General features: G+C 34.4%; 1 protein-coding gene and 1 long non-coding RNA gene across 3 annotated transcripts in view; one reads left to right on the plus strand and one right to left on the minus strand.

Annotated features, from left to right (window-relative positions):
- The window catches only part of LOC119544186, a 29,469-nt gene extending 21,324 nt beyond the window's left edge, over positions 1-8,145 (minus strand). The window contains exon 1 of the long non-coding RNA XR_005218784.1: positions 8,028-8,145. This is a non-coding gene — a long non-coding RNA (uncharacterized LOC119544186). The remainder of the gene's footprint in view (positions 1-8,027) is intronic.
- The window catches only part of ADAM23 (ADAM metallopeptidase domain 23), a 166,427-nt gene that overhangs the window by 142,339 nt on the left and 11,176 nt on the right, over positions 1-12,912 (plus strand). For both annotated transcript variants that reach the window (XM_037849407.1, XM_037849408.1), the window contains exon 24: positions 1,409-1,520. In XM_037849407.1, coding sequence (XP_037705335.1) covers positions 1,409-1,520 — 112 coding nt within the window. The remainder of the gene's footprint in view (positions 1-1,408; positions 1,521-12,912) is intronic.

Below are 12,912 nucleotides of genomic sequence, written 5' to 3' on the forward strand. Positions count from 1 at the left end.
AAATCAGATTTCAATGATTACTTAAATTGAGCTCAGCAAAAGGAATATTTCTCAAAATTTATTTACACTTCAGAAATGGGGAAAAAAAGAGATGTGAGGAAACTGAGAGGAATAATATAAAATGTAGGTGCTGGAATGAATGTAAAGACAATCCATGATATGGCAGTTGATATGGAGTAGAACAAGGTGGAAAGGCCTAAGTGTGCATCTGACCACAAAACTTAGGATTTCTTAGGCTCAAAGGGCAGGCAGTGATTGAGAGTGTGGATTTTGGAGCTAGATTAATATCCTGTGTTTGAATCCTGGCTCTGCTGCTTGGTATCCTGGTGACTTTGGGCAAGTCACTTAACCTCTCAGCTGTCAGGGCACTGTGTTTGAGGATCAAATAAGATGCTATACTTAAAGCACTTAGCACACATACCTGGCACATAGTAAGTGCTCAGTAGTTGTTAATTTAAAATAAAATCCCTTGGCAGACCTTTCGGTTATTGCTCTAATAGTATAATAAAACTCAATCTATAAAAAAAGGTTCTTAATTTTTCCCTACTGCTCCCTCCTACTTTTTTGTCTTGTTTAAAAAAAAAAGTCCAATTCAGTCTTGTTGATTATAATCATGGTACTATAACATTTCAGATTAAAAAGCTCCTTATACCAATAAGCTTAAGTTTGATTTTATCATTTTTAATAATCTGTCTCTGGATGCATTTCACAGAGAGATAAGGGTTTAAGCACCACATGTCTCTAGTTTTGCGGATGTTTTTTTTTATTTCATCTAAATTGCAAGTCCATTCCAGCATGCTGCTTGGTCCCCAGAGGAACTGAGAGGAGACAAAGATCACTCTAGGGCTTTCCAGCTGGCTGACTGAGAGCAGAGTGATACCACGTAGGCAGGGAGGTGTGTGGGGGGGGTGGGGCGGATCTCCTTGGCAGAAAGAGCAGTGAGCTTGGTGTTGGACATAGTGAGGTAACACAGTGCATTGTTGATTTATGCCTCCTGGTCTTTGAATCTCTAGCAGTGCCTATTGGGCACACAGTACTGTTGATTTGTTGAATTAAGTATATTATGTTTTTAAAGTATGTTCCTAATGTCAACAACTTCTGAAAAAACAGCATGGTCACATACTTGTCCTTGAATAATACCAATATGAAAAATTAAAATTTAATTTTAAAATTTCTTCCTTTTTATCTTTATTTTTCTGTAACTAACTGAGAAAAAAAAAACACCATCAACAATTTGATCTGTACATATTTTCCCCTTTACTAGTGCTCAAAACTGTGGGGAACTTCTTTAAGAAGTTCAAAAGATTTTTAAAGCTTCCCCCTGCCTCCTATATTTCTTTTATATTTATTACCACTATTATGCATAGTACATCACAAATGCCACATCTTTATGGTTTCTTCTTCACAGGTGTGTAGTAATGAAGCCACCTGCATCTGTGATTTCACATGGGCGGGGACCGACTGCAGTATCCGAGACCCAGTTAGAAACCTTCATCCGCCCAAGGATGAAGGACCCAAGGGTTTGTGTGATTTCAGTATCAATTCATTGCATCCTGAATTCATTGGCACTCTTTCAATGGCACCGAAATAAGAACATAATAGATCTGGAAGGAGACATAAGAATATCTCTGTTTGTCATTAAAATGTATAATTCATGTTGCTGCAGAGTTAAGGATTGTGTATGTCATATTGAAAAAAAATGTGTTTGAATTAATTCCTTTCTCACTCTAGAACTAAGATTGAAAAGAAGTAAATATACCTATATCCTTCCTTCAAGGTTCTTTTCTTTAAACCTCATTCTTTATCCATGATCACAAACATTATTTCTTTTTTTAGTTTGTGTAAGCTATACCAGTTTTCTAATAGATACAATCCTTTTACCGAAAGGAGGCTCTGGAAGTTCCTCAATACTTGAATCCCTCCAGAGGGAAGTTGTAACCTTCCATTCTCCTTTGAAACACTCTCTTGATTAGTAACAAGTTGGACTTCTCCACAAAACCTTAATTCTGCAAAGAAAACATGACAAATCTGGATCTTTGTTTTGATCAGCTATTAAGAGGAAAGAAATTAGAAGTTTAGAATTGGAAGGAGCCTCAGTGACCATCCAGAACCAGCCTCTCATTTTGCAGATGAGAAAGCCCAGGCCCTGAGGGCAGGTGATATACTACAGTTATCCAGCTAGTGGGAGATGGGGCTAGGACCAGTGCTGTCTTCCACTACATCACGTTATCATGTAGCCCGAGTCATCGTGACTGTGGTAGTCATCTTCTCATTATTCTGCCCATCCCCTCATATGACTTTCAGCCCTAAAGATCTAGAAGAGCCGTAAGTTTGTAATAGATTTACAATATACTTCTATATCATTGTACCTGAGAAATCTACGTTTGTTATTAAGTCAGTGAATTACTGGGAATAATGGTATACCCTAATGACATTGTACATCAGTTTTGTGTGTGTGTGTAGTACTGCTAATGGTATTTTGTAAATAACTGTCATGCTTTTCTCCTACAGGTAGGAAAATACATAGAGATAATATTGTTTTGATCTGCTTAGTTTTGGATGAAAGATCATTAAAACTCTCTGAATTTCAGTATAATTCATATGGGAAAATATGACCCACCCCAGAGCATATGAATATTTATAGTCCTCAATCCCTGAAGATATGTGGGCTGATTCAGTGTATGTGAATTGTTCAGTAATAGTGGATGTGTTAAAATACATTTCTTGCCATTGCTTAAATATGACCATGCAATCAAAATTCTCAAAGAATCATAAACACACCCTCACAGTCTATTTCTGTTCTCCTTCTTCTATTTCTAAAAGGTAACCAATTACACTTTTACATTTAGTCATTTGTTACTTTACAAAAAGAACAAAAAATTCTTAGATCCACCTTCAGAAGTTAGATTTAGAGTTTTAGGCTCTAACAAGAGAAGCAAAGTTTCGTTCTTTCCAAGTTTTCTTTCCTTAGCATGTCTGTGACTCTTTTAAAGATCTAGATGCTATTTCCTCAATTGATATTTGAGATAGGTTCGTATAAAGATGACTGAGCAGATGAGCATATCTCGATGTGCCTAGATTTTACCAATTTTCTTTTGGTGAAATTTTTAATTGTCTGGTTCTATCTTTTTCCCCACTCCTTTACCCACCTATCCTTGGAAAACTTATTTGGAGGCAAAAGTAAAAGCTACATTCTAGAGAAGAGGGCATTCACAGCTGTCCTTTAGTTTGTTTTGTTTTCTCCTCATTTAATGTGATGCTATATTCTATGCTAGCTTTAAAAAAAATAACTTGATCATTCATGTATCATGATTATTGTAGAAAATTTTGAAAATACAGAAAAGATTTAAAAGAAGATTAAAATTACCCTTAATCCCACAAATCCGAAATAACCAATATAAGTATTCTGGTATGTTTCTTTCCTGTTGTATACTTACTCTTTTAATTCTCAATGAAAATAAAGGTATCCATTGGTTCTACAATTAATAAAGTCCTATCAAATCTATAATCTCAATTAAAATAAGCCATTAATTGATATGAACTAAGATCAGTTATTGTTGTGAATTATTAGATTTCCATAGAAAGTCAAGTAATTTTAGGATAACTGAATATTAGCTGTACCTATAATGGCTATTTATATCTTTTCAGCCTCAATAGAAAAGTCTATTAATATACTAGTAAAATAGGAAACAATAGATATCAAACCTTTTAATATTTTATTGTGGATTTTAAAATTTTATTGTTATTGTGCTTTTAAAAAGATACATAGAATGGATGTACTTTAATTTTTGCCCATTTAGCAAATATTTATTGACTGTCATCTATTTGAAAGGCAGCACACCTTTGTCACATAGCAGGCACTCAATAAATATGCCCCTTCCTTTTGGGAATGTGTAAAGGAAATGAAATTCTATACATTAGTGCTGATTTTCAGTTTATCAGTATTCGTTTGTTGTATTGCCTTGCCAAAGAGTAATAGGTAATGAACTCAAGATATTGAGACACTCATTACTTTTTTGGCTATAGGTTCAGCACCTGTGTGAGGTGCCAAGGATTTTTCTGTAACTGCATATTGTATATTCGTCTCAAGACTGAATTGGTTTGAGTGACATTTGCTTTATTGAGTACAATGTTTGGGCCCTCCTCAAATGCTTGCCTTAAAGATTGAGCAACACCCACAACGATCCATAAGTGAAGGTTTTTCTGTATAGATGTAGTGTGAGGGTTTTAAAAATACTTGTTTTTATTAATTGCAAAGAAATTTTTGTTAGGGAGAAAAATTTAAGAGGCATAATGAAAATAACAGCCTTTTTTCATGAACATGAGCATAAAAGATAAATTTCACCCAACTACAGCCCTTTGACTAAGATCAAATTGATAAAAATAAAAGCTAATATAGTAACTCCCATTGATTTGAGAATGTCAGAAATGAACCTATATGTTTGGTTATTTTCTTCATTTGAAGTACGAATTCCTGAAACAGTAAGAAATTCAGCTTCTCCATGTGAGTAGGAACTAAGAACGGATATGTGAAAGCATTGCCAGTGAAGTCATTCTGCACTTGCTAAAGTTATCCACTGTGGACCCACAGTTTAAAGCATGCTGGATTATATGCTTCAATTTCTCAAGCCAAAAGTATTCAAAGCGCCCCCCCTCCCCCAAAAAAAGGAAAGGATTCCATAGCATAAACCATGTGCTCAGGGATTTTTAAAAAGATTTTCTATTTCATATTCCTTCATCATATATAAAAACTCTTCTGGTACTTCTTCTCCCAAGTTATTTCTGCTAAACTTACTAAAAGAAATTATTTTGGTTTGTTTTACAATGGTAAAAATGGCCCTGGCATCATGGGATTGAGAAAGCCTTCTTAGACCAAAAGGGGGAAGCAAAATGAAACAAAATGTTTCGGTGGCTAAGAGATCTCAAAAAGAGACTAGAGGTCATTCTGAAGGTTATTCTTATGCATTATATAGATATCCCTTTTTAGTTTTTAGTGTATTGGAATAGCTAGAAGGAAATACCTGGAACTGTTGAACTACAGCCCAATAGCTTTTATTCCTGAAGACTATTGTGTAACTATATAGCTTACACTGTGTGACCGTGTGATTGTAAAAACTTTGTGGCTCACACTCCCTTTATCCAGTGTATGGACAGATGAGTAGAAAAATGAGGACAAAAAGTAAATGAATAACAGGGAGGGATGGGGGTTATGGGATGTTATGGGTGTTAAAAAAAAAATGGATGATCTGTGTATAAAAGACTAGAATTTCCACCTGCTATTGGGAGTTCCATGTCAAGAACCCTCAATTTTAGTCCATAATAAGCATGGTTGCTTATTATGGAATTCAATGGAAATTTTCTCCTGTGAAGGTATGCAACACCATTGTAAGAGAAGAAGAAAAAACTAGAACATTTCAAATGTTTTCAGTGATAAATATGCACAGAGATATTGTTTTCCTGGAAGCTTTAATCAGACCCATTCATCATAACTGTGGTCATAAGATCTGAGACAGAAAGGCAGTTCAGTCTAGTCCTGCCATTGTACTAGTGAGAACATTAAGTGAATTATCAGAGTTAATAGCTAGTTTGTGGCAGAGCCAAAAATAAAATGCAGATCACCTGATCTGAAGCACATTGCTTTTTCAGTTTTTCCATGCTGCCTCATTTGAAGCTGAGTATTAAGTTATTCTGCAAGTTCTTATAGAACAAATGACAACTAGAAGGGGTGAAAGCACAATAATAATAAGTAGAAAAGGTGAAACAATAACCAAATAATCTTTACGCTTATTAGCTGATCTGTTCCTTGCAAAGGGAAGTATTATGTTATTAGGATCTAACATTGTGAAAACAATAATTTCTAAGGTCTAATAGTACCTTGAAGAATACTATTTGGTGTTTACATTTACCTTTTGCATACATGTTTTTGGTGGCATTTTTGTGAGTAGGCAAAACTTTGATTTTGCAGATGTGTTGATTAGATATAAGATGTTATGATTTTCATGTATGATTATGCTAATGTGTGTCACTTGGTATTTTTTTTTTTTTTCATTACAACTGGCCTCTTAAGACTTTACCAAGTTTTAAAGCTTTTCAGTTTTATTTTGAGTTCAGAAAACTCTGTGATATTTTCATTAACAATATAAACTGTCTGAAATACTATTCTCCATGAAATATTTTATTTTGCATGATTTTTGATATTTGTCCCAATGCATCAAAAATAAGCTTTCCTTGTATTTCATGGAAAACAGAGAAGAGATCTGATTGTATTTCTGACATATTGAAATATGGACTTAGATAAATTATTTTTTTTGCTGTACCAATATTATATTCTAAAATATAGCATGTCTATTTAGGGTTTGTTTACCATCTAATTTTTAGCTAAATGAAAAGAATTTCGGTCCATAGAGTATAAATGATGGCTTTGATGTTTCCTGCCTATGAAGTCTTAAAGAATGCAGGATTATAGATCCTTTGGCTCATTGGAATCACATGAATAAAATAATTCACCAAATTTAATCACCTTTCTGTTTCAGAAACTTCCTAAAATTAAGAAAAGGAAAAGAAATGATTCAATTTCAAAAGCACAACTTCAGAATGCCTAAAGCATCACTTGTCTGTTGAATAATTCTATACATAAAATAGAAAATCTTAAGAAAAGGAGAAAATTTATAGTTTGTATCTTAATATTACATACTTATCAAATATTCTACCTTTTGGCACATATAAACCTAGACAGCAGGGACCAAGACTAAAAATAATAATAAACCAACAAACAAGAGAACAAACCAGAATACAAGAATGAAACATATCACAAAGTAATAAACAGGTACCATGAACAAGTTATAATGAAAGGTAAGTGTGTCAGAGAAGCAGGGAGCAAAGTTATGTTCCTAATGTTATGTTCTGTGTTATAAGCTAGAAGCTCTAAGAGTTCCATCTCCAGGTTTGTTAGGATGAGAAGAAAAAGTTTATAATCATGTGCCCAGCATATTTCCCACTGAAAGAGATATTCAGTAGATGGATGAATGAGTATTTGGGTGGATGGATGGGTGGGCGGATGGGTAGATGAGTAGATAAGAGGGTGAATGAATACAGTACATAATAAATGAAAAAGAAGTACAACTAGATCATAGGCCCCGAAAGGGCCAAGGAATTTTTGGTAGCTGTGAAGAACAGCTGAAACCTCAATTTTCAAACATTCCCTCTAAAACTCCACCCACCTATGAGCCACTCAGTTAATCCATATCCGTTGGAAAACAACTTGAGTCACTACCTACCTGAAGAGATAACCCTGTTAAGTATAATGACAAAGAATCAAATTAATCTTGACATATATTTTCAGTACAACAGAACAAAAAGTGGTTGGAGTAAAAGGATGCTTTTGAAAGAACTATTTTCCCACTTTATTTTTTCTTGCTTTGATGGTAAGAATACATATCAGTTAAGAGCTTGGATATGATTATTCTTACTCAGCAGAGGTAATAGTTTATATCTGTATCTTTTGAATAAATATTTGAAGTAACCATAGATATGCCTTATCCGTCTGGTTGTTTTTCCAGTATCTGCATGATGGACTGCTTAATTCTCTTGTTTCCACAGTGAGAAATTACATCCATAGCAAATCCAAAGCCTTTTTAAACTGTTGTTTTATTTACCATTCATGCAGTTATTACAATTTTTAAAAATCAGCGAGTTTTCATTTAGTATCACACTTTCCTGGGAGCATTTGTTTTTCCTGTAATTTAGCATATATGGTTTATATAAGAATTGAAGAAGCTAATAGGGCTTCCTTGTATTTGGCCCAGAGAACAAATACCTAAAATTTGAGGGGGAAAAACGTTATAAAATAATGTATCCTAATTAATTTAGTATTCTGAAAATAATTGTCCAAGGTCTTTTAAAAAAGGCTTTATATTTGGAATACCTTTCCATCGCAGTGTTTGCTTCCACAGTTTAAAAATCTGAGCTATAGTTTAGGTTATTTTGAATTATAATGTGTTGTGATATTTGGAAAACATTACCATTACCTTATGTGTTGATCTTCTCTTTCCCTTCAGTGCTTGCTTTCAGTAGACTTTCTCTGTTTTCTGTCATGTCCCCATTTTTTTTTGTTGTTTTAGAACTCGGACTTATATTTAGTTAATGATAAAACTAGAATCTGTCACTTGTGTTATTTACCCCTTGATAAAATGAAGTAATTGTACAGTTGCTCAACAGGATTTCTGATTCAACATTTTCTCTTCTTCTGGGAGATGTTTGGTTAAAAAGGTCAATGAGCCCAATATTAACCCTTAAAAAATTATGACTTAGATTCATTATGGCTCTTTGTTTTGTTTCACTGTGTCTCATGGCACACAACTGTGGGATTGTGTTGAAGCTAATTTTTATTTTCATTGGTGAAGTAATTTGAAGTCAGTATTTTTGATTCACTTAGAAATGTGAGATGTAGTTCATGCATATGTGGGCATGCGTGCACACACACATACACACACACACACACACACACATACACACAAGCCCTAAGTAATCTGGCTTCCTGCTTCATTACCAAATTTCATTTTACCTGTGCAGGGGGAACCCTGGGGACCCCGACACATTCTAGGTCGATTTTCCAATATACAAAAGCTGTGAACAGAAGCAGCCATGCACAGGGATTGAGAGTCTTCAGTCAGTAGTAATCTTCTACTCGGTGGTCAAAAGAAATTAATAGTTTCCTAGAGACCCTAACTTCCTTTTGGTGAGGAATTCACACACCAGAAACTATGAACAACAACAACAACAAAATGTCCAAATACTCTGACAAAAATCCAGACATCACAGAGTTATTTGAAATACACTTTTAAATAATATTCCAGGTAAAAATGCATTAATTTAAAAAAAATCTGTTTTTAATTTGTAAGGATTTTTCACAAAACCATGAATGCTACATTCTTAATTTTACAAAGACCTAGTTTCTTATGCATATTTTACAGCTTGAGAATTTTATAAAATACATCCTAATGGTTTATTACTTTGGTTATTAAAATACAGATTTGCTGCTATGCAATTTAAATTATATTTTTATTTTATCTCACACTTTGTAGAAACTATAACTCAAGTTAGATTATTTATGTGTTTAAAAGTAGTTCTAAATGATTGTTTTTAAGTAGGATTTGTGGAGTTGAAGGTAAATTCAATTTCTTCCTCAAATATTTTCAGTGTGTGTTTAGATCTGAACTATAAATCTTAAAGCAAAGATTTTAATATTTAACTGACTTTCAAAGAATTTCCTTACTAGATTTTTATGTATGTTGGTGGAATTGGTGTGTAATTTCCTTCGTTAAAAAATCTCCCTTTTCCCTCCACACAGTGAGCATGGCCACAAGCAGGCTAATAGGGGCTGTGGCAGGTACCATTCTGGCCCTGGGGGTGATTTTTGGAGGCACAGGGTGGGGAATAGAGTAAGCATCTTTATGCGTTTCAGAGTGTTTCTGTTTGGTGCTGATGTGTGAGGTGACCCTTGGTTCCCCCCTCCCCACCCCGTGTTTTGTCTCATTGTCTGTGTTTCCTGTAGCAGTGCTACTCGTGGTGTGACTTGGATGTGTTTGTGTCTTGTGGTTTTCTCGTGCAGTGCAGAACCTTCTCCTGTCTGGAACAATGTGGGGCATAATTAATGTTGGGGTTGCTTGCGATATTCACCATTAAGTCAGTGGTCCAAGTTTCCATTGCTCCTCCACTTGTAAAAGCTATTTTTTAAAATCTAGATTTATTTTACTATTCATTGGCAAAAATGCTTCTTCTTAGAATTCTTTTAATGAATTTAGTCTTCATTAGTCAAGTAGATCCACATATGCAACTAGGAATTATTAACGTTTGTAGCACCTTTTAAAGATAATCTGAACAGTAGCCACTAATACTTTCTCCATTTTTTTAGAGTGATATAAGAGGCTTCAGCTTAATTTTTTTTTTAAAAAAAAAAAGGATGTTTAGTATACTGCCTCATTTTTTCTTATAAAATAGATTAATAATTCAAATTTGAATTTTGCATAGGTATTTGGGAACTAGCAACCTTAAGTATGAAAAGATATTTCATCCAATGTGCACAGTCTTAAGTACACAATTAGAAATTAGCTGGTGGGTTTGTTTCAGAAGTAACCAGTGTATTAAATATTTTATGCCACTTGCCCATTAGCCTCTCACAGAAATCCACTTCTCCTGATGCCTTCATTTAGGTTGCTCTATACTTAATGCACAGCCTCAAAATAGTTGCCAGTTATTCGTGGGATTTTACTCTCATGAGATTGCTGATCTGTGGACTAAAAGAGCTTTGTGATTTTTTTCCTGCTATCTAATTAGAGAGAGAGCATTTACAAATGACAGAATACCCCTTCACCTACTGTCTTTTCTGTTCACTGTGGTGGTGGTGGTGGTAACGTTTCACTTTGGTCCAGGAATGAATTATTTGTATCTTAAGGAATCACCGGATATCCTCTGTGCTGATAATCAGATACATTCCTCCTTAGTCACGTTAGTTGGAGTACACAGATGCTGTTCTTATGTCCTGGAATTGGGAGACCACTGAAATACATTAGACTCACTGAAACGGCATTAAGAAGTGAGCAAGTCCACACATAAAACTGGTGTTGAAGAGTACATGAACCTTCTCTCCGCCCAGAATTGAAGGATTTTAACCAGACTTGGATCTTCTTTTGGTATGAACTGTGAAACAAGTTAGCCTAGGAGAAGTTGGAAATACTGGAACAGATGTTGGGTTTCTCCTTATTTGTTAGAAAATAAATATATAACAGAGGTAAAAATTTTTAGAGAAAATAAGAAATTGGTCCTGTGCAATTTCACCTTGGATCTCTTGACTGGATTATGTACTGGAGTTAGATCCCTTTTGCAGGGGAAATTCTCTATATATATTTAAGTGAAATTCCCCTTTGAAGAAAGATACTTTTCAAAAATCATCCCAAATCAATTTTTTACATTATTTATTAACCATAATTATAGTGTCTTGAAATGTACTAATTGAATGAAAGGATGAATTTTAACAGTCTTCCCATTGAGTCTCCAAGATTGGCAAAACCAAAAAGGCCTTTTTTTTGTTAAACATAGTCCTTGTTACTAGCATTTGTTTTCATTCATCCTTTCCAGTGTTGTGGGTTTGTGGCTATTTCTGCTTGTGTCAGGTAAGTTCATACAAATTTATATATATATATTTTTATAAAAATTGGTTTTTTAAAAAAATTATTCTTGATGTATGCACTGTTTGTATGTATTAATTTATTGATTTTTCCCATCAAATTCTAAATTTTGCCATAATTGCTGAAAAAGTAAATGTAGATTTAAAAAAATAAAGTTAGCATAGTAAAATATAGATTGTTTAAACATTTCCAAATTGAAATGATATTCGCTTAGTTACTAAGGATTACATGGACATATTTTTTTGCTTTTAATCTAATCCTTAGTTTAGAATTGGAAATCACAATTCATCTCTCATGAATTATGTTTTTATTCTAATTCCAACCCATGCTTTTTAAGATAGTAAAGTATAATGTCTAGACTATAGAGTGTGTATATGGTGGCATAAATTATTTTTTAAATATTTGTTTCAAAATTGATTCCCTATTAAAATGTGGGAAGGAAATAAATGTAAATGGGATAATTTCTCATTAGAGCAGAGATTAGCAAACTTTTTCTGTAAAGGGCCAGATTGTAAATATTTTTGGCTTTGGAGGCCACACCCATAGTTTCTGTCACAACCTGTCAACTCTGGTCCTAGCATGAAAGCAGCCATACATGATATGTAAATGAATGAGCAGGCTGTGTTCCAATAAACTTTATTTGTAAAAACAGGTGGCCAGCCAGATTTGGTCTGTGGGCAGTAGTTTGCTGTCTCCTTATTTAGAGCATAGGTTTTAGAGTCAGACAAATCTTGCCTCTATCATTTATTAACCTCTAGAAGCCTCTATTTTCTCATGTATTCAACAGAGGTAGTCATTGTTCTATGGTTTTTACCCTATGGTTTTTGTGATGATCCAATAATATAATATATGTCAATTGCTTTGAACTGTATCTGGTATATAGTAAGTGCTCAATGTACAGTTTCTAAACTGCTTTTATTGTTCTCATTACTATTTGTTATTATTGGTGTATCTTTGAAGCACACTGAGATTCGTGTTCAGTGGGTGGCAGGTGTTCTTAGAAGCATGTCACAAACCCAGGAGCCTGAAGAGACCAGCATCCTCCTGCCACTCCCAGTGCAGTTTCCTCCACCTTTCCACTCACACCCACAAGCACTAGGTGATCTCTTTGAGCCAAAGCACAAAATGCACACAATTTTAGTGCTGCCAAAAGTGGCATCCATTTATGTACACAGTTGAGGGCTGATGTGAGCAGAAAAGAGAATTTTCTACATAGAAATGAATATGTACACAAACTGAAGAGGATTTTTGAGGAACTAGCAAAATTGGCCTTGGGACTTCTGTACTAGGGATGCATAGTTAGGACTGAAAGTAGTTTGCTATTGGGGCACTCTATTTGTAAATTAGCATCCTGAGGGTATGTGATATATTAAATAAATCTCGTACTAAATTTAGCTTTGTTTGGATCTTAAAATGCTGAGCTAAGGTGTGTTTCATGTGAGTGATGAGGAGTTAGTGCATCATGTATCATACTTAAACAACTAATAGAAACTTCACCTTGTATTTTCTGTCTGGGGTCCTTCCTGCCACTCTTCTTTTCCTCTATCTCCAGGCTGCAAATTCCTCTAAGTAATAAATGGGAATTTGAAAGACATTCTCAGTTGACCCTTAGGAAACTTTTTTTCCCATTTCCCCAAAATTATCTGAATGCTTCCTTTATGTTTTGCCTTGGGTGTCCCATTTTGCCCTTTAACCCTGTAAGGACCATGAAGAAGTATGTTTCAAA

Source organism: Choloepus didactylus, chromosome 9 (genome assembly GCF_015220235.1).
Source record: "Choloepus didactylus isolate mChoDid1 chromosome 9, mChoDid1.pri, whole genome shotgun sequence".
Classification (NCBI taxonomy): domain Eukaryota; kingdom Metazoa; phylum Chordata; class Mammalia; order Pilosa; family Megalonychidae; genus Choloepus; species Choloepus didactylus.